This window comes from Durio zibethinus, chromosome 15 (assembly GCF_047325235.1).
Source record: "Durio zibethinus cultivar Kanyao isolate XHJ-2024 chromosome 15, ASM4732523v1, whole genome shotgun sequence".
In the NCBI taxonomy this organism is placed as follows: domain Eukaryota; kingdom Viridiplantae; phylum Streptophyta; class Magnoliopsida; order Malvales; family Malvaceae; genus Durio; species Durio zibethinus.
This window is the reverse complement of record NC_143176.1, coordinates 18,934,900-18,959,570: the sequence shown is the minus strand read 5'-3', so window position 1 is coordinate 18,959,570 and position 24,671 is coordinate 18,934,900. Positions and strand designations below refer to the sequence as shown.

The 24,671-nt window shown below is 30.2% G+C and overlaps 3 protein-coding genes and 1 pseudogene across 5 annotated transcripts; 1 reads left to right on the top strand and 3 right to left on the bottom strand.

The window, feature by feature from the left end:
• Positions 1 to 68: 68 nt before the first annotated feature.
• Positions 69 to 3,825, bottom strand: LOC111301201 (uncharacterized). Its single transcript, XM_022896694.2, has 6 exons — positions 3,613 to 3,825; positions 2,690 to 2,743; positions 2,497 to 2,569; positions 2,204 to 2,244; positions 480 to 539; positions 69 to 376 (listed from the first exon to the last, which is right to left on the bottom strand). The coding sequence occupies exons 1-6, from the start codon at positions 3,676 to 3,678 to the stop codon at positions 326 to 328; spliced, it is 345 nt and encodes a 114-aa protein (XP_022752429.1). The 5' UTR covers positions 3,679 to 3,825; the 3' UTR covers positions 69 to 325.
• Positions 3,826 to 4,417: 592 nt separating this feature from the next.
• LOC111301202 (uncharacterized) lies at positions 4,418 to 6,517 on the bottom strand. The gene is made up of 5 exons (XM_089744245.1): positions 6,435 to 6,517; positions 6,189 to 6,294; positions 5,446 to 5,508; positions 5,115 to 5,215; positions 4,418 to 5,016 (listed from the first exon to the last, which is right to left on the bottom strand). The coding sequence occupies exons 1-5, from the start codon at positions 6,459 to 6,461 to the stop codon at positions 4,738 to 4,740; spliced, it is 576 nt and encodes a 191-aa protein (XP_089600371.1). The 5' UTR covers positions 6,462 to 6,517; the 3' UTR covers positions 4,418 to 4,737.
• Positions 6,518 to 8,124: 1,607 nt separating this feature from the next.
• On the bottom strand, positions 8,125 to 10,660 carry LOC111301200 (tubulin beta-6 chain-like; annotated as a pseudogene). The gene is made up of 4 exons (XR_016328246.1): positions 10,305 to 10,660; positions 9,811 to 10,222; positions 9,136 to 9,405; positions 8,125 to 8,524 (listed from the first exon to the last, which is right to left on the bottom strand). The product of XR_016328246.1 is annotated as a tubulin beta-6 chain-like (transcript).
• A 4,784-nt stretch (positions 10,661 to 15,444) lies between these two features.
• Positions 15,445 to 17,908, top strand: LOC111301199 (large ribosomal subunit protein uL30y-like). Of its 2 annotated transcripts, XM_022896691.2 has the most exons (7): positions 15,446 to 15,602; positions 16,224 to 16,402; positions 16,496 to 16,593; positions 16,673 to 16,730; positions 17,186 to 17,265; positions 17,356 to 17,458; positions 17,540 to 17,908. In XM_022896691.2, exons 2-7 carry the CDS (start codon positions 16,226 to 16,228, stop codon positions 17,753 to 17,755), a joined length of 732 nt encoding a protein of 243 aa, XP_022752426.2. In that variant the 5' UTR covers positions 15,446 to 15,602; positions 16,224 to 16,225; the 3' UTR covers positions 17,756 to 17,908. The 2 variants fall into 2 exon arrangements, with proteins under 2 accessions (XP_022752427.2, XP_022752426.2); XM_022896692.2 differs by lacking the exon at positions 17,186 to 17,265 and having other exon boundaries at positions 15,445 to 15,602; positions 16,673 to 16,770; positions 17,340 to 17,458.
• Positions 17,909 to 24,671: the final 6,763 nt, after the last annotated feature.

Below are 24,671 nucleotides of genomic sequence, written 5' to 3'. Positions count from 1 at the left end.
AAGCCAAGAATAAGCAGTTCCTCATTTTTTCCATGAGGCTTTAAAGGTGCTTATGGGACAAGCAGGTATTGAAATTAAAATGTCTTAGGCTTTAACTTGAATGTCTTGGTCTCTTGAACGTAGGTTATTATGAGAATGACTATCAAATTTTATCAACTAATTTAACAAGGCACAACAAGAAGGGTTTTCATCATAAGCTTCTCCCAAAACAGAATCTTCAACTACTCCATAAACCTGATGAAAAAGAAAGAAAGAAAGAAAATAACCTAACAAGAAGCACACAACAGAAACTAGCCATGCAGGGACTATCCATCCTTCAGCAGTTTCATGAGTTTAGGAACTTCTGAGCAGCTTCAAAACTCAACCCCTCGTTCACCTGAAATTATTGAAATTTGAAATTTCATTCAATCAAATACCAATTATTGGAAATTTATGAGAAAAGGAAATCAATGGTTCTGGGACAACTATAATATGCATACAAGTTTCGTGTGAACGTGTTGAAATGCCTTGCAAAATTTGTCTGCCTCTTCTGCACCCATCTATATCAGTAAACAAGTACCCATTATTAACATTTATAAAACATTTCCAACACAAAGTTTGTCATGAAATATTAAATATACGAATTCTATCAACAGTAAACAAAAACTTACAATGACATTAGTAATTTACTATCAACAACTCAAAAAAATATTCCATAAGAAACTCAAAAACAAAAAGAAGCGACACTATGTGGAGTTGCAGGCAAGGACCATATAAGTTACAAATCTCCTTCTATGGTTGATTTGACATGTAATTGCAACACAAGTTACTACAGCCTACAGCAGAGGCAAGATTGGATTCAATTTTGATAAATATATTGCATGACATAGGCAGTGGCTGGCTATTATACATCAACAGTAATTCAAAACGCAATTTTTAGCCAGTTAATCATTCCCAAAAGGAGCATATAGAACCTTAAAAGACCTCATTATTCCGATGCATTATGAACAGTAGGATAATAAAGGTTCTATGTCATACCCAATCTAATAAACAATATAAAGCATCAAAGTCAAAATGCAGATAATTACTAAGATCTAATACTTAAAAATTTGTTGATCTACTTTAAAGGAGAATACTATCCAGTAAATTCAGAAAAAAAAAAAAAAAAAATCAAAAGCACAAGTATGCTGAAACTCTTGGTGTTTGTCATTGAACACAATATATGCTTTCCACCCTAGTTTATCTTTAAAGCACGTAAATAATCAAAACTTTTGCATGGTATAAAGTATTCAATCCATATCATCACAAAAGGATCCATGTTCCTCCAAGACTTAAAAAAAAGGTACAGGTCAATGTTGCCCAGGACAACAGCTGATAACTGGATCTCTAGATGCAGTGCCATTGAAGACAATAAAAGGTGCTTTCCACCCTCAGTTATTGTTAAAGTTCATAACTCACCTAAACTTTTAAAAAGCAAGGCATTCAATCTTTATCATCACAAAGAGGTTTGAAAATTGCCAACTGTAACTAATAGAAAGGATCTTCTTAACAGAAAAAAGGTTTAGAAGAGCAAAAGAGATGGTGTCAGAATAATGGTAGAAAGAATGTAAAGGCCCCTCAAGAATAACATTATTGGTGTTGTAAAAGCAATCTCACTACAACTGCTCATTGTCAGTTTCACAAACTTCATTGAAGTTTCACGGAACTATACATGTAATGATGAGAGACTGTTGGAAGACTTCAGGGAGCTATGCATGTGGAATTAGAGACCATGGGAAGACCACTAAGTCGAAAGAAAATCATATGGAGGAAACATCTACAATAGTTATCAATCTCATCTTTTAGTTACATTTTGGTAACTACATTCCATTTTACTTTTTGCTCCTGAACACAAAAACCCTATTGGGTTACCACTTGTTCTTTTCCCTTTTTTTTTTTTTTGTGAATTTCAGTAAGTAAAGTACAAGGTTTATTTTCAATAGAAGAAAATAACATTTTGATTCTTAAAGCACCTTGCCTCGTCAGATCCACAGTAAATCTTTCAAATTATCAGTATTAATTTTATAGTCCAGTAGTAGGTAATTTAATCAGTTACCATAGTAACTTATACATCATTTATTGCAACAAATGCCCGTTCAGAAGAGAATAAATTCAAATAAAACCTAATCCATTTGGAATATTGTGAACATTTATTTAACTTGAGGTGATTAGATTTTAACCATACCTTCCCCTCAGCTGTCAATTTTAGCTTCTGCCAGAACTTATCTGCCAAAACAAATTCATGCAAGTAAATTAAATAAAAGTTGTAAGAGTCTATTTTCAAAGAAAAAAAAGAGTGATTCTCATTATTTCCCAAAGGTTTGACATAAAATGGATCACTTGATGACAGATCAAGACTTTCATCCAAACAAATTCGCAACAGAAACATCTAACTATTCTCTTTAGCATAGATAGATATATATATATATATATAAACAAAGAGATATTTTATTCTGTGGACTCTGTGTGATAAGTTACCATGCAGATCAATTCCTTGATTTTCCATTTCCTTTCCTTCAACATCATGCCAAGCATCTTGCCAATCCTTAAGCTGTTCAGCAAATGACAAACATGACAAACCAGCATATAACAGATACAATTAAACAGAATACACAAAATTGATCTATTGTAGAAAAAGTAGCAGGAGGAATTAATCAGTTTCACAAAATACCGCTTTATTTGATGCTGAACGAGAAGTTGACTGTCTTGATGAATCTAACTCAGCCTGAAATTTTAAAATTAATTTCAAACAACAATGAATCTAAAATCTTTAGCATCCAAGCATTTGGCTCAGCTGGTTGATGCATGATCCTCTTATTCAAAGAGCTGGGTTTGAATCCCTCTTTCTCCAAATCAAAAATCTAAAATCTTTATATCAAAAGGAATGCAGTCATAATCCCTAATATTATTGCATGATCAACTGCTCCCAGTGATCAAAATCTAAATGTTAGATCATTAGAGGCCCCCATCAAACATTTTTCAAATGTAACCAAAATCAAACAATAATCTCAAATCCTTTCCTATTCAATAACGAGACAATAAAACATTTTACCAACAGCGAGCAACAATATTGATTAAATAATATATATATATATATATATACATATATATATATATTTTTTTTTGCTCAAGTCCCACAAAATCCCATATTTAGCTCTTATAATACTCTCTCCAAATACAGGGGCATGAAACACACACAAAAGAAAACAAAAAAAAAAGCAACTTAGCATTATCCCAACACAGATCATCGACCAAATCAAAAAAAAGTATAAATCAATAAAAACAAAGATTCAAATATACCAAAACATAAGATTATAACACTTACACAAAACGAGGATCTTTCAAAACGTTTTACAACGTGAAACTAAAGAAATTCACAAAAAAAAAAAAAAAAACCTTCAAATGGGTATTCCAGAAAAATGACCCTATTTCCAGGAAAAAGAAGAATCAAACAGAAGCAAAATATTGATGTCCGTGGTTAATTAAATCGAAACAAAGAAAGATTAAAGAACAGATAAATTGATAAACAAATAAATAAGCAAAAAGGCAGAACTGAAACATAGTGTATAAATAAGAATGAAAGATATTTTTTACGTGGTAGTCACGAGATCGAACAACAGGGAAGAGATCGAGAACGCGTCTAAATTCTTGTTCATCCATTTCTCAGTGGTGTTTTCAGAATTTTTTGTCACTCGCTTGGAGTCAAGTAGTAAACCAAATCGCCCTGTGAAATTAATATAATAATAATTTCTTTTTTATAATAGAATTAGAAACATAAAACAAATTTTAAGCCATTTATGATTTTTAACTGGTAATTCCTTACATATACAACCAGTTGAGTTACTTTCAAATGAAAAAAAAAAAAAATACTTTGCGAAGTTAAATTAATAAATTTTAACCAAAGAAAAGTCTATGAACCAATGGTATTGCTTAAACAGATAAAAATTGAATATTTTGTTTGTAAAGTTTAAGTTTGATTTTTACATTCCATAATTTCTTTTCCTGAATATTTATAAATTTAATATAAATTTTGGCTGATCCTAAAATAAAATAAAAGAATCTTTCTTCACCTAAATTTAAAAAAAAAAAATTTATTAAAATCAGAAGATTTTATAAATTTTAATCAAATTTGAAGTGAAATATCAATATAAATTTGAAATTTGAGACACATGTTCTAATAAACTTAATGCTTCGGGTATTTATTTTGAGTTAAATTTTATTTTAACATTTACAACAATTCCATAATTTTATTTGTAGTAGTGGTTGTTTTCATAAAATTTCTAAAAAGGCTTGTTGAAACGTATATCATGGAATACAAGCCTGGAGACATTTTGCATAGGAATGAAGCATTTACAAATTTTGTAAAATTTTAAGCAATGCTTGAAGTGGGAACAAAGAATAAACATAAAAGAGGAGAGCGAAAGATTTCATATGCAGAATAACCAACACCAGGTTGTGAACAAATTATGCAAACAAATCATCAAGACTCAATCTCCTATCAAATTTACTGGTCGTTCCTATATTTGTCAAGCAGCTATGTAGTTGTGCTCTCTGCATACTTGAGGGCCTTGAAACTGAAAACAGCTTTAGCATACAATAATAGAACATAGGCCAACTGTGACAATTTGTCAATGCCCAAAAAAGGGCTATTCTATCAGTTTCAAATATCCAAAACTGGCATTGCCAAGGGGGTGAATCTTCTTAGATTAGATGTTTCATTCAATGGCGCTTCGTGCCACCACCACCCCGGCCACCACTTTTCTTCTTTCCTTTATTCTTTTTAACACTTCCCTTTTTATTTTTTGCATTATTAACCGCATGTCCATCAAAGTCCTTGTCATTAGCAGAAGCCTTACGAAACAAATGCTTCACATCAAGTACACCATTTTTAAAATGACCTTCACTTGACTTCAGAACCCTCTCCTCAGGCCTCCGCTTGTCTGCTGATCTTTTAACACCACCACCAAGCTTCCCTCTAAATCGGCCGAGAAACATATTCTAAAGGAAAAAAAAAAGGAAATAAAAGGTTAATGAACCACAATAAATTTTGTAACAGCTAAAAGAATTATGGTCAGAAGGTGATGAAAATAAATCACCTCTTTTAGCATTTTATCTTCTCTTTCCTTTTGTTTCTTCATGACCACCCTAGCTACACTTAAGGGTAATCTCTGCTTCTTAGGTGGCTGTATCCAGGCAACTAAAAGTTAATATTATAAAATTTAAAATCTTAATCACTGTGCTTTCATCAGAGCTTGTATACCCTTTTTTTTTTTAACAGCTTAGAGATAAGGGAAGGAATTGCAGATAGTGAGATTTGAATCTTAAACTTGCGGAATGCCACCTTTTAAGGTGATTGCATGAACTAAATATGTTAAACTAAGGATTCAATTTGTATCTTTTTTGCATACAAAAGTTCTTACCTTCCACCCATAGAAACCACCTTCCTATTCTCCATCTCTTTCCTCTCCTTCCATGTCATGTACGAGGATCCTAAATCAGCAAAATATAAACAACAACAAAACCACTATATTACTACATTGCAAATGATAATCCATAATTGGGAAGGGAGGGGGAAATTGTTTAATTATAGCATGATCATTTCACACATGGAGCTATGAATATTTGATCTCAAATTAATTCGAGAAATATATGTTTCAAGTTCAATATAATTTCCGGGCAGCAGGCATAAATCCTAAACATTTTAACTATTTAAAAAATATTCCAAGAACTCGAAGCATTTCACCAAAATTTGAGGTATAAGAGCCCACACCCTAAAACTGTCCAACAAAAACCTGTTTAGCTACAGCCTACAGGTTTCACATACCCAAAACTACTACTCGGAAGCCTAAGCAGTATATAGTATTTAATATATCATTATTAAGCACAAGATGCTCAAATTTCAGAACCAATATACATATTTAGCCATTGTTGCAGTAAAGTATAAGCAGCAACAGTGGAATTTTCATTCTTATTCATGGAACCAACACGTTAGAATGCATTGAAAAGCTTTCAGCAAAATCATGTAACTTCACGGCAGAACTTTAGAAACAAAATCTACTCAATTCAAGCAAATCAGAGAATTTAAAAGAACACCAACAACAACAACAACAAAAATGAAACGAAACGAAACGAAACGGCAAAATTAGAAGGAAATAGAGGGGGATAAATACCCAGAAACTCAATATCCTTCATAATATTCCTTATGTTAAATCGGTGGTCATTCGCGGCGTCCATCTGATTTCTCATATTTGGCTTCTTCTTTGACATTTTTTTGCACTGAAAAAAAAAGGATTTGTATATTGAATAGTAAAAATATCGTTTCGAAATCCTGAATTTGACAGGGGACAGTCGGTTCGGGTTTCAGAGTGGGGTTTTGCAACAGAAGAAGTAGAAGCGGCTAACGAAAAAGAACATACCAGTAGGGAGAACAAAGTGGGCCACATCTTATAGAGTATTTTGCAAACTGGCCCATTACCAGCTGTTGGACAGGGGTTTTGATTAATCGTTTTAGATCCACTTAACAGTCCGATTAGAAAAGACCAGTCATTAAAAGCACTTTTCAATGTGATGAGAGCCTAATCGAATTCCCAAACGACCCTTAATCCCAAATTTGAAGGTTGTTTGCAAAAACATTTGGAACGTAATAAAATAGTTCTGAAATGTGTTTGGTAAAAAAATAAAATGAAATAGAATAAAATAATGTTATAATATCATCTTATTTTATTTTTTATATGCAAAAATTAGAATATGATAAATTTATTTATTAATTAAAATTATTCTTTTTCAAATTTTATACAATTTAAATTATTTTAAAAATACATAAGTTTAATCTCATATGTTAATAATAATTCTCTTCATTTTGAGAATTAAATCATCTTATACCAAGAGAATGATTAATCCTCCTTACAATATCATTCCTTTTTTTTATACAAACCAAATAAGATATAAAATTATTATTAACTTATCCTACCAATTATCTTATACATCAAACATTATCTTAATAACTTATAGGAATGAATTTTATTATTTAAGTTTATAGTATTTTACCTTTATAATTAAAAAAATTATTTTATTCATTTGAAAATTTTTAAATTCCAAGAACAAAATTAATATTAATACTTAACAAGATTGTATACCCGTTTATTGTATATTAAAAAAATTAATATAACAAGTAATGGGAAATGTTAACAAGTGTCTTAATAGTATTAGTTTTTGAAAAAATTTAAAAAAAAAAAATTCATTCATAATTCAAGGTTACAAGACCTGACAATCTAATTCAAGGTTACAAAACCTAACAATTTTAAACATGACAAGATGAACAAGATATGAAAAAAAAACACATGAAAGTAATAGTTTAAAAGTTTAACAATAGCTACAAATAAATTTAACAAAACTAAAAAATTGTATTGTATATTTTTGTGTCAATACAAATTATGATATACAATTTTTATATAAAATACAATATAAAAACATAAATTTTAATATTTTAAATGGAACAAATACACCATCTCACTTACAATCTGCATGAACAATATGGGCAATCATGTCTAGACATTCCTCAACCCAAAACTTATCTACTGCACTAGGTAATGCATGATTTGCTAAGGTGTCTAAGGCTGTATTTATATACATAACTCAAAATAATACTAATTTTCATTATAGAAAAAGAATAGAACAGCAGGGCAAGAATTTCAAACATAAAAGAAAAACACAAACAGCTTTTCACATATTTAAATACTCAAACTAGCAGAAAATCACCACTTTTCAACTCTCAAGCAGTATAACAAGGCATTACCACATCGCACAATATAAAGCAGCATATAGATCTCTCACATCTCAGTAACACCTTCCTCCTCATCCTCATATTCGAGTTCCTCCTCAGCTGTTGCATCCTGGTACTGCTGATATTCAGATACAAGGTCATTCATGTTGCTCACAGCCTCAGTGAACTCCATTTCATCCATTCCTTCCCCGGTGTACCAGTGCAAGAAAGCCTTCCTCCTGAACATAGCTGTGAATTGCTCGCTCACTCTCCTGAACATCTCCTGAATGGAGGTTGAGTTACCAATGAAGGTAGATGAAATAGAAAGGCCCCGAGGAGGAATATCACAAACACTGGACTTCACATTGTTTGGAATCCACTCGACAAAGTATGAAGAGTTCTTGTTTTGGACATTAATCATTTACTCATCAACCTCTTTGGTGCTCATCTTGCCCCTGAACATGGCTGAGGCTGTAAGGTAGCGACCATGACGTGGGTCTGCAGCACACATCATGTTCTTAGCATCCCACATCTGCTGGGTTAGTTCTGGGACAGTTAGAGTACAATACTGCTGAGCTCCCCTTGAGGTGAGGGGAGCAAATCCAACCATAAAGAAGTGAAGACGGGGGAAAGGAATGAGGTTCACTGCAAGTTTTCGAAGGTCAGAGTTGAGCTGGCCAGGGAACCTAAGGCAGCATGTGACACCGCTCATGGTTGCAGAGATCAGATGTTTCAGATAACCAACTGTTACAATCAACAAAAGAAATTTACTTCAGCTTTAACCTTGTAGCAATGTAGCATGGGAAAGCACCCAAAGTACTTTCCAGATTAGAAAACCCAGAATTCTTAACTAATCCCTGTTTATGAGTTAAAAGAAGGAATTTAAATTGCTTTTTCTTTAAAAAAAAACTAAAAGAATTAAGTAGACCAATTGATATGTATCAAAAGAATAGGAATACTCAGCCAAGAGCATCCTCTGTTTTTGTGCACCATATAGGAACAACTTGAGGCACACAAGATACCCAAATCAGGGGACTAATATAAGTCTCCTTTTTCCCTTCAATACCATTTGATATCATCACCTATTCCAGTAAGATGTGAGATTCCATTATCTTTTAGAATGCAAACCAGACAATAAAACTATGACTAGATTAAAACTTTAGGCACAGACTGCAAAACAATTCAACTGAAACACATTCCACAAAGTTACTCTATAAATTAGCTACTTGTCAAGTTTTGTGCTGAAATTTAATGGAACTAATACAAGATAGCACACTAACAAAATTAACTAATTTTTGTACTACAAAATTGTAGGCAATCATTTATTAGGATCAAGACAAACAATAGAAACGCACAGCTAGGAGTAGTTAACTTCAGAATCCTGAAACAGATATCATACAAAGCCTCATTGTCCAACACCATGCACTCATCAGCATTCTCAACAAGCTGATGAACAGAAAGGGTGGCATTGTATGGCTCAACCACCGTACCCGAAACTTTTGGTGATGGGAAGACAGAAAAAGTGAGCAACATTCTATCCGGGTATTCTTCTCTGATCTTTGATATCAACAAGGAGCCCATACCAGAACCAGTTCCTCCACCCAGAGAGTGGCAAACTTGAAATCCTATTCAGACAAACAAATAAATATGTAACTAAAAACCCAAAAAAAAAAAAAATAAAGAAACAAGAAATACCCACCATAATCCCTATCAAAAAATTAAAAAAAAAAAAAAAAAACAGTGGAATCTTTAGCGTTCAAAATTTGCCTTTAACACCAAGATCTACAAAGCAACTTTCATTTGCATTGTCATTTTATCCATTGCCAAAGTTGTTTACGTTGAATATTCTAACATAATACTAATTCAATTTTGATTTTGTTTTAATTAAAGGGACATAAACCGGCCTCTAAACATCTATAAATTCAACCAACGGTGTATAATATCTAGTTATCTACAGAAATTAAATTGTCACTTAAAGCATCAATATTAAAAGGGAAAAAAGGTTAAAAAATCTAACAAAAAATTGATACCTTGGAGACAGTCACAATTCTCAGCTTCCTTTCTAACAACATCGAGAACAGCATCAATAACCTCAGCTCCTTCAGTGTACTGCCCCTTAGCCCAATTATTACCAGCTCCAGATTGCCCAAACACAAAGTTATCGGGCCTAAAGGTCTGTCCATAAGGTCCAGTTCTCACACTATCCATAGTCCCCGGCTCAAGATCCATGAGCACGGCGCGTGGACAAACTTTCCACAAGAAGCCTCATTGTAGTAAACATTCACGCGCTCCAATTGCAGATCGGAGTTTCAGGTGTAACGTCCGGCAGGGTCGATGCCGTGCTCGTCGCAGACCACTTCCCAGAACTTGGATCCGATCTGGTTCCCGCATTGCCCGCCCTGAATGTGAAGGATTTCCCTCATTTTTTAAAATTTTTAATTCCTGCGAAAGTCAATAAATGGTAAGCAAAAAATAAATTAACTTTATAAATAAGAAAAATAAAGATCTGGAGATTGGGGCTTACGGGGGGCAAGTGCGAGTGGGGAAAGATTGGAGGATCAGAGAGAGAAAGAGAGCGAGGGACGGGAAATGATCTGGGGGGAAGAGAAGAAATGAGGGTTTAATTGTGAGATCGGACGGTTGATATTGGTTCCCTCCCTTGCCGTTCTTCGATGCCGTTTGATTTTGTTTTCGGTGTATTTTTATGTTTTTTTTTTATTATTTTCGGAGGCATTTAGATTGACGGAAATGTCCTTTTTTCGAATGACTTGTTTACCCTTGAATCATGTGAATACGGGTGGTGAGTCAAGAAATTTGTCCAATTTTTTTGTTATATTGGAGTCGGATTTGTGTTTCATTTGAATGCATGCCGAGAGAATTCATATCTTGTTGTGTATATGATTTTATTTATTGAATTTAAGAAGTTCATTCATAAAATATAACTATGACGGTAATAGTTTCTTCCATCATATAATTAAAGAGATTTAAAAAACAAAAACAACAAAATAATTTTGGATAAAATCTATTTTTTTTTAGCCCAATTCAATTTAAAATTTTGTTTAATATTATTTAAAAATATATCATATTATATAGAATTCGGAATACGATATTATACATAAGGTAGAATTGATTTTCATCTAAATTGTACTTCTATTTATTTTTTGAGAAGGTAAAATTTTAATAGAGTATATTTGTTTTGTATAATCTTTTGAAAGCAAAGCTAGTAATAAAAGTGATAATTAAGTACTTTGTCCCTTTGTATATCCATATGATACATGAACAAATATTTTTTATTTTTATGATTTATTAATATATGTATCTAATATATTAATTTCATGAGCAATAAAATATTATATGAATCCGATGAAAAATAAAAAGTGCAATGTAGTAAAAAAATTCACTACATTTTATTTTCAATTATGACCTATTTTGTTAAATGTATGTATATATATATATATATATATATATTTGTTTGTTGCATCCACCATAGCCCAATAGAGACAGAGAAGGTAGGTTTGCAGTAAGGGCCACATGAAAGAGAGAGATATGGGCATGTGACCTGCCAAGTACCTATGCCTAGTTGACACTCCTCTTATCAATTCCTTAACTCGTTCTAAATTTTTGCTTAGGTTTTAGGGCAAGCATATCCCTCCACGGACCAGCCAATTTCCCAACCGATTACTTACTAGCATTTGTTGCTTCTAAATTTAGGAGTCTTATTATCAATAAATCTCACAAAAAATGGAAGAAAAAGGTAGGCATGATAATGAAGTTTATTTCAAAATAAGGTGTCGGTCCAACTCCGTTTAAAAATAAAAATGAAGAAAAATATTTTAATTTCATGATAGAATTATAAAATAACACTTTTTGTTAGGTAACTCAAATCATTAGATTCAATTTCTTTTATCTTTCTTTTTTTCTTACCAAACGAAATGTTAAAGTCGTTTAAGTTCAGTTTTTTTTTTTTTAATAGAAGGATCTAAATTGAAGTATTACGCATACTTTGTATGCATGGTGATGCAAATAGTCATCAACTTTGTCTTTAGGAGGTTCTTGGGATCGTTTGATGTTAATGATAAAGGATCACGTTTAAAGTGAGATCACTAGTGATAATAACCTTTAGGGTTAGAGTATTAACTCTAAACTCTAAATAGTAGTCTATCTCCTTTTAAAAGGTACTTATGAATTAGTATTAAGCCAAAGTTAGGAATGATTTAATAATGGTATAAGCCATGTATACTGTAGATATGTATGTGCACATAGATAAAATGTACGTGTCATTGTTCTATCAAATGGAAAACAAGTTCTCCATACCATTTTTTTTTTTTTTTTTTTACAAAAGAGCATAGATAGATCTATGGCTTAAAGTTAATGGCCACCTTCAAAGACTTGAAACAAAAAATTTTGAAGAAAATTTTTTTTTGGATATCCTAAAAATTAAATTTTTTTTGAACATTTTTTATGTCAATAAAATTGATAAAGTCATTGTTAATTCTTTGTTGAATGATTGTTTAGTTAAATAAAAATATGTATTTGATACAATTAATAATGATGCAACTATGTTTTTTTAGGATTAAATATAAAAATGATCATTAAATTTATATTTTCTATCAATTTGATACCTAAATAAATAAAATTGTTAAATTGTTTCAGGAACTTTCATTTTGTTGTAACATTGGTATTCCGTTAGTCAACTTTACTAACATGACATTAATAACTAATAAGATATTAACACATGTAATAAAATGTGCAATTAATGCCACATCATCACTATTACATCATTATTAAAAGAAATTTTCTAAAAATTTTCAAAAAGAAAATTCAAAATTCAAAAAAATTTTAAAAAATATAAAAGTGTAAGTTTTTAATTATAAAAAATAAAAAAAATTAAAATTTCAAAAAAATTATTTAAAATTAAAAAAATCTAAAATAATTCTTAAAAAATGAAGGAAACTTTAAAATTTTCCAAAAGTCTCAAAGTTTAAAAAATTCAAAAATTTTTAAAAAAATAAAAAATGAATATTTTAATAAAAATAAAAATTTCTTAAATAAAAAAAAAAACCTCACAAAAATTTTAAAATAGTTGAAATAAAAAAATTTTAAAACAATTTGAAATTTTTTCATACTTTTTGAATCTTAAAATTATAAATTTTATATAAATTTCTTGAATTTTTAAATTTGTGTGGAATTTTATTAAAATTTTAAAATTTTCTATTCTTTAGATTTTTAAAAAAATTTTAGAATGTTTTAAAATTTTAAAATTATTTAATTTTTCAAACAATTTAAAAAAAATTTTAGAATTTATTTTTAAATTTTAAAAATTTTAATTTTTTTTTAATTTTTAGTTTTAAAGTTTTTTAGATTTTATAAACTTTAAGAAAATTTAATTTTTATTAATTTTTTAGAATTTTGGAATTTTAAAAATTATCATAATTTTTATAATTTTTAAAAATATTTTATATTTTTAATATTTTTATAAATTTTAAACTTTCTTAAATTTTTTTTAAATTTTCAAATATTTTTAGAATTTTTTTATAATTTTTAAAATAATTTTTAATATTTTTTGAAAATTTTTTATAATTTTTAAGAATTGATTTGAATTTTTGTTGAAATTTTAAAATTTTTAGAAATTTTCAAATTTTTTATAATTTTTAAAAAGTTTTTATAATTTTAAAAAATATATAATTTTTTTAATTTTTTTAATTTTTAAAAATTTTAAAAAAAATTTAAAATATTTTTAGAAATTTTAAAATTTTTTAGATGTTTTTTTTAATTTTCTTTTGATACTGATGTAACATTGATTATGCAACGTTGATTAAATTTTTTTTAGACGTATTAGTATCTTGTTAAATGTTAATGTCATATCAATAAAGTTGACTAACGGTGTTAGTCTCAGATACCAACATGATAATAAATTAAAAGTTTAGGTATTAATCTAACAGTTTTATTGTTTTAGGTATCAAACAAATAAAAAGTATACAGTTCATGAGTCATTTTTATATTTAACCCTCTTTTTAAAATATGAGAACTTATCATGAAATATTGTAATAATATAGTAATACATCATTTTAAATTTTTATATTTATTATAAGTATGCACCTATGAAAAAATTCTTCTAGATTCATCGTTCGGAAAAATTTTTAAATTTGTTATTATAGAAGAGATTACAAATAAAATAAAGAGACATAAATATTGAAATTTAAACTCAAAATATATTAGATAACATCTTTTAAGAGTGACTACATAAATTAATAAGTTCGAATTTCATATCAAGTTAAATTCACACTGACATTTATATGTATTCATCAATTATCATACATTAGTTATTATTTACATTATTTCGGTTTTGTTGTTCTCTTAAGCCTAAAAATCCAACAATGTTCCCGTTAGTGAAAGGAAAAAAAGAAAAGAAAAATGCCATAGGCAAAAATGTTTAAAGATCACCATCAAAAGGGATGACCCAAAGATACTCAAATTTTAGGGGTAATTTGATTACTAATCATGACATTATTAATTAATGATATTTAATATGTTAATCTTATATATTATCATGTGATAAGGTCGGTCCATTATTTGCAATGAACATGAATGGCATGTGCCGTTGGCTGCTATAATTGAACAAACCAAAACCAATAAACAAAACTGAGGCACACGGTTTCTAAGAGGCCAACACCACTCAAAGATTCAGCCCCAACAGAGCCATTTAAGAGCTATCTATCTCTATCTACAGCTACTTATATTTTGGACATACTCAATTTTGGGTCAAGCAAAAAGGATAAATTAAATAAAAAATTAGGAACTAAACATTTGATTTAATGATAGACATATGTATTTTTTATTTAGAATACAATCATTAAATATGAAAAATAATGTAATAAGTTTTATATAATTGTAACCTCTACAATTTCTAATTGTTGGATAACCAAATTTATAATTTACTTTTACATAAAATTATATTATATTTGAATCAATATTTTAATCATTCGATTTCTTTTATATTTAAAATTATCATAATTTAAATCATAATTACTGAAATTAAAAATTTAGACATTTTATTAATAAATTATGCGACTGTTGGTTAATTATTGATAATAAATGCATTTTTCCCTTATATTTGTAGAGATATATATATATATATATATATATATATATAAATGTAATCGATATGATTAGACAAAAGACTTTGTTTATTATGTAATTTGACTTTACATTAATATAAGAAAGATATCCTTTTATCTTTGTGGGAACATTGATCCTCCAATAATTTCACACAGATCCAGTAAACAATTTGATAACATTAGTTTTAAGATTACGAAGATGCATCTAAAGCGAAAAGATGCAATAGGAAAGAGTAATTAGAAAGGACATTTCAAGCGGTGTCTTTTGTTCTCCTTTTTTGTTTTTTTTTTACCGAAAGGAGATGACGAAAAACATTAAAAAATATATATAGAGATTAACGCACACATCAATCTGGTCCCTGGCGGAATGGTAGAGCGTGTGACTCCAGTTCAGAAGGTGCGTGGTTGATTCACATCGGGTTCAATATTCCGATCTTATACGGATCTCTTTTTGCCTCTTTTCTGTTGGTTTTGATGCGATTTTGGGTTGGATCATGTCAACCCTAAATTTAGATCTGTCCACAAGTAATTGGGCCACAAAAGAGGATTTTTGAGTTGGATCATGGAGACCCAACCCTAAAAAAGAAGCTTGACTGACGCCTAAAAACCCTAGAGTCTAAAAATCGATATATTTGTTAGATTATAAGATTTGCACAAACCCTAACATCGCCTTTAGCTCTGCCGTATCCGATCCACAGTTCTAGGTATGCCCTCCGCTACTTTTTCTGGCAAACCGAATCCCTTTTAGTTTCTTTGCTGAAAACTGTAAGAACGGAACAACATTTCTTTGCAAAAACCTGTATTTTCATTGGTTATTTGCTGTTGAGGATCCAAGATTTTTGTGGGGTGTTCACTTATAACACATGTAAAACACTTGCTACGATTTATCGACTTTATACATGAAAATGGTATTCAAAAGAAAATTTTGGGGTGTCCAGCACAAAATTTTCTTTAAATTTTTTTTTTGTTTTTCAATTTTTGGGATGTCCATGGCACCCCACGATACCATGTAAATCCTCCACTGGTTATTTGTGATTTTCTTAAATTTTATTAATGATTTATTCGTACATGCATTGATTTTGGTTTATCAGTCCTTGAAATGACATGGTACAAGCTCAGTTTCCATTTTTGTAAAAATAATTGCCTATTAGAAAAAATGTGTCCTTCTTCTTACTTAGATTTCCTAGTTTTTATTCAGTAATAAGCTTGATTAATATAACCCATTTGATTGTTTCACTCTTTTGTGTTTATATTTTTCTTCTAGGACTGTTAGATATGTAGAATTTGTTTCCTGATTGGTTTTTGTTTGATATAATTTTGACAAGAGATGGGTGAGGAAGTTAAGGCTCTGATTCCTGAGTCACTCTTGAAGAAGAAGAAGAGGAATGAAGAGTGGGAGCTTGCCAAAAAGCAAGAGCTTTTAGCTGCAAAGAAGAAGAGAGTCGAGAACCGCAAGCTGATTTACGCTAGGGCTAAGCAATATGCAAAGGAGTATGAGGCTCAGGTGAGTCTTCTGTTCTTTTTGGATTTATGTAAATTTGTTTTTTATCAAATCCAAAAATCATTTGAATTGTATTATGTGGTTTGTAACTGTCAGGAAAAAGAGTTGATTCAATTGAAGCGGGAGGCGAAGTTGAAAGGAGGATTCTATGTCGATCCTGAAGCTAAGCTTTTGTTTATTATTCGAATTCGTGGGTATGTATTTATTATGACATTTCATTGGTTTATGAATCTAAATTCTAAATGGTAACATATTGTGAATGTTTGTTTGCAGTATCAATGCCATGCATCCAAGGACAAGAAAGATTCTGCAGCTCTTGCGGTTGAGACAGGTAGCTTACCAAATATTTTCGAAAACTAAGAGCAATATGGGTAATGAGAATCAATTCCCTACTTTTCCTTGTATGTATGTTGTGTGTTAATGAAGTGAATTTCCCGTTGAGTGGTCAGATGTGTGTTAAGATATCTGGTTGAAATAACCTTGCTCTTTTGATATTTTAATGTCAATATTCAGGTGCTTGTGTTTGAGAAAAAAAAATTTTTTGGTCTAAAATTAGATTAGAGTGTGTAGCTTGTATGGTTTAAAGTTGTTGAAACTTGGTCATCTTGTCATTTGATAGTGTAACTCAAAATTGAAGTTAGTGTGGTAGTGGTTGTGAACTTATTGTCAAACTTGCATGTTTTGGTATGATGCTGCTTTGTCATGTGGGTCTTTCTTTCTAACACTCTAGGGAGAACTTTTTGATATTTTCTTCTAATAAATAAATAAAATTTGAATCCATTGCAGATTTTCAATGGTGTTTTTCTTAAAGTGAATAAGGCAACAATGAACATGCTTCACCTGGTTGAACCTTATGTGACTTACGGGTATCTTTTGCCTTTCCTGCTTCCTAGCTTTCTCTTTTAATAGTTTTATATGCTTGCCATGTCTTATTTCTCAGTCATGAATGCTTCTAGATACCCTAATCTCAAGAGTGTGAGGGAATTGATTTACAAAAGAGGTTATGGGAAGTTGAACAAGCAGAGAGTTGCTTTGACTGACAATGAAATCGTTGAGCAGGTCTGTATCTTTTTGCATTTACAGAGTTTCATGTTGGTGCTGAACATTTACTAAGCATAGTTGTTTTTTAACGGGTCGCAGGCTTTGGGCAAGTTAGGTATCATCTGTGTGGAAGATCTCATCCATGAGATAATGACTGTGGGACCTCATTTTAAGGAGGCCAACAACTTCCTCTGGCCCTTTAAGCTCAAGGCACCATTGGGTGGTCTGAAGAAGAAGAGAAACCACTATGTTGAAGGTGGAGATGCTGGCAACCGCGAGAATTACATCAATGAGCTAATTAGGAGAATGAATTAAAGTTGGTCTATTTGTTAATTTAGTGGTTTGATTTCGTACATCTGGAAGGCTCCTGATTTTAATTTCTTTTGGAAGTTAGAAACAGTTTTCTTAAAAGCTTGGAAATTTCCTTGGTGCTACCATTATCCAACTTCGTGACTGAACTTTCTGGAAGTTATTTCTCTAGAAATTTTCTTTGCATGGGACAACATAGTGGTCTTCGGAAAACATCCCAGAGTTACATCAACTGTTCATTGCCAAGTGATGCATTACATGGATTATGGGCTTTGGACAGCTCAAGTGCTAAAGAATTAGTGAAAAATATAAGAGTTATATTCGTTGGTTATTCGCAAATCGATGGAACATTTGTTCTCCATCTTCTATTTCAAGATTCAACCAATTCTCAGGGTTAGTTCACAAGCCAGGTCAAACATTTATGCTCAGACTTCTGGCAACCTAAATACTGTTTTTCAATCATTTCTTCAAATTTGAACTTTAGTTCGGTAAACTTATTTAACTTTTAAATTAAATTGAATGATATGAGATAACTAATTTCTAAATTATTTCAGACTTGGACACAATTGTAAAGTTTAATCATTAAATTAGTATTTAACGACGGTTTGAATTTTGAGAAGTTTTGGTGCACCTCAAAAATCATTCTGTTTATATATATAAAAAAAAATCACACACGCTCGTCTAGGCGGTCAGGCGACGTTAAATAAATGTTTGTTCGTTTGGTACTCTACTTTTAGCTTTCTCCCATTAAATTTGTTGTAGCCTGATTATCAAATCAACTAGTATATATTTGACTCTCACATCTCTCATTTAATGTGATCGACATTCAAGGCAGTTATCCACCAAGATTACTTATCTAATTATCCCATCAATAAATAATTTCAGAATAAATCAATTAATCTAAAATTATTAAATGCCAACAACTCACAATCCACTTAAACTCCCATCAACTCTGTTAAACTCTTCATTAGTTATCAATTACTCATGATCCATTGTCATGAATGCATCATATATAAAGTATTACATATATAAACATATACTATTTTGAATTTTCTTCTTTTAAGATTTCTATTTTGTTCTCTTTACTTTTATTTTTTTTTCTTTATCGTAATAATAATTGACATGATAATGATTAGATATTTATGATATGATATAATTTTATTAGATATTCATATAATATCAACCACTAAATTAATAAAATATTACGAAATATTAAAGTGTTTGACAAAATAAAAATTAGAATATCAAAGTAAAAATTTTATTTTTTTAGATAATAAATTAATAAAAAAATATAATACATGAGACATTTTACATATTAATCCAATTAAAAAATAATAATAAAATTAATTATTATAATGATGAAAAAAAAATATTTATGCTCCTATAGGAAGAAAGATTAAAAAAAAAAAAACAACTTTAATAGAAAATTTTATCATTTCTTAACAGTTATGGTAATTAAACTGGGAATTTAGTACCTTCATTTGCCAAAGGAGAAATTTATAAAATAGTACAGTGAATTGGGTAAATACAACGTCTATGTATTCCTCTTTCAATTTTTATGTTTATTTTGTTAGATACTTTGTCAATAAATTTTTTACTTTCTCAAAAGGAAAAAAAATACTAAATTTATTTAGGATGATATTTTTTAGAAAATATTTTCATATTAAAAATAGTGATTAATACGATGGTTGTTAAATCTTTTTTCAATTGAATGAAATTACAATCTTAAATAGTAATAGCAAATTTCACCATTAATCACTAAATTTATACTCAAATCTTATTTGAGTCACTAAATTTTAACTTGTTCTAAACAGGTTTATTAAAATTTATTAATTATACTAAAATTAATCATTCTAATAAATTTTATCTAAAATTTGACAGAAAAGTAACATAGTTGTCAAATCATTGATTACTAACTAAACTGATATAATTTTATAAAAGGTTATTAAACTTTTAACCAATTCTCAAATAAGTCACCGAACTTTAATAAGTCATTATAAGATCACTAAAAATTATTAAATGTATTAAATTTGGTTAATCTAACAAATTTCATTCAAAATTAAATTTTGATAAAATCTAAATATTCAACTCAACTAATTAAAATCCAAATTTTTTATGTAACCAAAAATCCTATCATACTCCATAGAAAATTAAAAGAAAAAAAAATTAAGTAATCCTAAAGTAGATAGACTTTAATGAATATTTATGTTTTTAAATTTGAAAAAAACTAATTAAAGTTTAGTAATCTATTTGAAAATTGGTTGAAAATTTAATAATTTTTCATAAAATTATATGAGTTTAATTAGTTGATATGACAGACGATATGGCTAACGATATGACAGCAATGCTATTTTTTGCCAAAATTTGGATAAAATTTATTAAGGTGATCAATTTTTTTATACTTAATATACTTTAGTGACATAGTTGAAACAAATTAAATTTCTATAACATAAAGGGATTTGGGTATAAATTCAGTGATTAATCGTGAAATTTATTCTAAATAATAATATTGAATTTTACAAGTATTGACAATAATTAGCAAAAGTGAAATTAAAAATTAATATATATGGTTAATGTATAAAACAAACTCTAACTATAAATAGTTTCATTATAACAAAGTTATAAATGCCACTTTTGTTGGAGGCATTTAGTGATCCAAAGAGTATAGTAGTCTTTTTTCTTATTAGGAGTCCCTAGTAGACAACTTGAGGTAATTCGAACATTTGTACTGACTTGACATGTCAAATCAACCTGATACTTTCAGTATCACATCAGCTCGATCATGTCATTATTGTCTTCCATTGGTTATTTGCTTTTTATATATAAATATAGACATCCAGGCATTATCATCCAAGTTTCATCTTGTCTTAACCTTATGCTTTTCTCTCCTTCCGACCTTTCTCATTCTGATCTCTAACTTATGTGTAGGAGTGCAAATAAAGGAAATATTCACTGTCTTTACATCTAATTGCTCTTTTCTAGTTTTTGTTCTTCAGGGAGTATCCTTACATCAAAGTTGGGTGCCAACATTTAGCGCACCAAACAGAGGCCTTTTTATTCATTAGTTGAGCACAAAACAATACCACATAGGAAGAGAATTTTTGAGGAAGGAGAGACCGTCGTCTCAACAAGAACAAAAACACATAATGACCAACATTTAGATTGACCTGCACCATAACAAGCTAGTCTAACCATGAAACAATTTCAAGCTTTGATCAAGCAGATACAGGCCTTTAATAGATGTTACAAACTATAACCCCATCGTAGGCCTCAAAAGTACTTGATCTAGTCACCTTTGGTCGATAAGCTGTGGAGAGGCAACCAAGCTACAAAAGAGATGAAAGCCTCATTGGCTTCAAAAGTAAAAGAGCATAATACCCTAGGTCACTATTACCCTAATCACAACTTAACACACATCACAACTCAAAAATCAAAATAAACCAAGCCAAAACCCCAACCGAACAAAGACTTAGAAGCTCAAATGTAAGCCATAAAGAAAAAATTAAAGGTAAAAGTGGTGGCTTTTAAGGATGAGATTAAATTTTTTGAGACATGGCCTTTTATAGAGTGGATTGACAGAGCTATGCCTTCAAAGGGGTTCAAAATGTCAACCTTAGAAACTTATGACGATACTTCTGACCCCTTCAATCATTTAAAATTTTATAGAACTAATATGATAATACAGAGTGCGAATGAAGCTTTGATGTGTAAGGGCCTTGCCACTTCCCTCAAGGGCACAACTCGATCCTGGTATAATAGTCTAAAAGTAAGGTTAATCATAACATTTAAAGAGATCAGGCATCCTTTCTATCCTAATTAGTAAGTAACCAAAAAATAAAAAAAAAACAGAGTTAAGCTTGATGTCAATCCAACAAGGTCATATTGAATCTCTGACAAACTACGTCATGCATTTTAATGCAAAAGTTTTATAGGTAAAAGACCTAAAACAAATGGTTGTTGAAGTTACCCTGATAAGTGGACTCAACGACAAAGAATACCACCTAAGTTGACTTTGTTATTAGAGCGACTTAAGGTTTTGGTTGATGTCTTACTTGTATCTAAAAAATATATAAATACTGAAGCTACAATGAGAAATAACTGAGGTGAGAGGCTTATTCCCCCTCTTTGATGGTTGAGATGAGAGAGGCTCATCCTCTCTCATCGGTTGTAAAAAATATAAGGATTTCTATAATCCTTCCAAGAGTGAGACAACATAGGTCCATGAGTCTTAGTGGAAAAAGAAACTATATGGCACTAACTACCACTCGAGAGAAGATTTTAATGCAAATTGAGATGAATCCAGAGCTTAGATAACTGAAGCCATTTAGGCAAAATACAAGAAAAGATCTAACCAAAAGATGTGCTTTTTATAGACCAACGAAGATAAGGATAGACTAGATCGAATTACAGACGGGCTTTGAAGAGAGCTTATATGAGACAGGGAAGGTAAACAAAAAAAAAAACAAAAAAAAAAAACCCAAAAAGATGAGTTAAGACAGGAAAAAGGTCGAGCTAGCAATAATAGGCCAATCACTAGGGCGATCAATGTAATTATTGAAAGGAGCTTAACTTCAGCTAAAAAAAAATCTAACCCAGGTATGATAATGGTCATTGGTTCAACTCCCCATCGAAAAGTAAAATTTTCAACTCTTTAGGGGGTTGGAAAGGTGAGGGGAGACCAATCTATGACATGAAAGTGTTACATCACAATAATGAAAGAAAAGATTATGAAGTATACTGGTAGTTTGGTTAAGACTAAGAACCTAAAAAAAGAAAGACAACCAATAAAAGCAGAAAACAAGCAAGAAAATAGGGGCAAGAACCTACAATGTAAAACTAACCTAATAAAAATGCGCTTTTAAGCCATAATGAGCTCTTAAGCTCTAATAAAAGACACCTTTTGTTTCATTTTTTCAACTCTTGAACAAATTTTAAAGATAAGCAAGCTCTTATGCAGGCATAAGTATTTACATGTCATTTAGATCGAGCTAATACGTCAGTCAAAACAAAGATCGAAATGAGAAATACATACATATTATTTAGCCATATATTCTAATCAAGTTATTAATAACATACTAATCACTCCGTTAGGATTTATTTTCGTAAAAAAATGGTCTCGACCTAACTAAATAGAAAAAATAATTGATCAAAGACTTGACTGATGAAAATTGACCTGAACTAATGGAAGATTTCATTTTTATATTGTTATGGGATAACATCCCTAAAAAACATATGTAGATCGAAACTAAACTTGAGCATAAAGAATAGTTAATTCAACTTTTGAGAAATAATGTCGACATTTTTGCTTGGACATTATCCGATATGCTTAGAATCAATACTAAGGCAATGATCCTTAAGCTATACACTAATCCCAATGTGAAACTAGTTCAATAAAAGAAAATGACCTTTGTCCCAAAAAGATAAAAAGCTATCAAGAAAGAAGTCAACATATTATTATAAATGGGCTTTATCAAAGAGGTTTACTACCCTAAATGGATAACCAATGTGCTCATAGTCAAAAAGTATATCAAAAAATGAATTATGTGTGTTAATTTTACCAACTTGAATAAAGCATGTCCAAAAGATATTTTTTCTTTCTCTAGCATAGATCAACTAATGGATGATAGAGCCGAGCACGACTTTCTTAACCTTATGGATGTTTACTCTAGTTATAACCAAATCAAGATGTTGAGGAAAGATAAGGAAAAGTGATCTTAATTATTAAAAAAAACCTTTAATATTCTAAAATGATGCCCTTTAGGTTGAAAAACACAAGAGCGACCTATCAAAGATTGGTCAACAAGCTTTTTAAAAATTAGATTGGTCATAATATGGAAGTATATGTAAACAACATGATAGTCAAAAGTAAGAGCTTGATTGAGCACTTGAAAGACCTTGGAAAGACTTTTGACATCTTGAAAAAATACAAAATGAGGCTTAACCTAAGTAAATGCATTTTTGGAATCACATTGGGCAAATTTCTCAATTATATGATTAATAAAAAAGGGATAAAAGCAAACTCAAAAAATGTTTAGGCAATCTTGGATATGAAAGCATCAACCTTAATAAAAAAAGTACAGACATAGACTAACCGAAATAATAGCCACCCTGAGTAATTCATATCCGGATCGCAGAATAATATCTGTCATTTTTCAAAATTTTTGTAAACATCTTCTACTTTAGGTGGACCCCTCAATGTTAAAAAGCATTTGATGAATTTAAATAGTTTCTATTTTCTCCATCCATCATTTCCAAGTCAAGGCCTAATGAGATTTTGTACTTATATCTAGCCACCATAGAACAGGGCATTAGCTCGGTCTTAGTTTATGAAGAAAAAAAAGGTAAAAACCTGTCTACTTTGTGAGTGGGGTTCTGATTGGGGTAAAGATGAATTACAATAAGTTATAAAAATTAGTTTATGCAGTTATCATGTCAGTCAGAGAGTTCAAATTGTATTTTTAAGCCCACATGGTCCACATGTTGACTGATCAACTATTGAGATAGGTCTTATAGAAGCCAAAACTATCAGAAAAATTAATTAAGTAGGTGATAAAGCTCAGTGAATTCAACGTATATATACTTCTGAGGTCAGCTCTGAAGTCTTAAGTGTTAGCAGACTTTATTGTAAAGCTCACGTTAGCCTATCCTAATGAACAGTCCGAAGAGAACAAGAAAATTTTAGATAAAAAAAGGTGAAATTTTTTTATCAATGAATTAGCCACAAGCCATAGCAGCAGAGCTGGCTTCATTCTGATCCGCTTAGAAAGACTACAATATTAGTATGCCTTAAGATTTAGATTTAAGGCATCCAATAATGAGGTGAAATATGAGGTATTGGTTTCAAACTAACTGCTGGGCTAAATGTTTAGCATATAACAATATACAAGGATTCTTAATTAGTGGTTAGTCAAATAAATAGTGA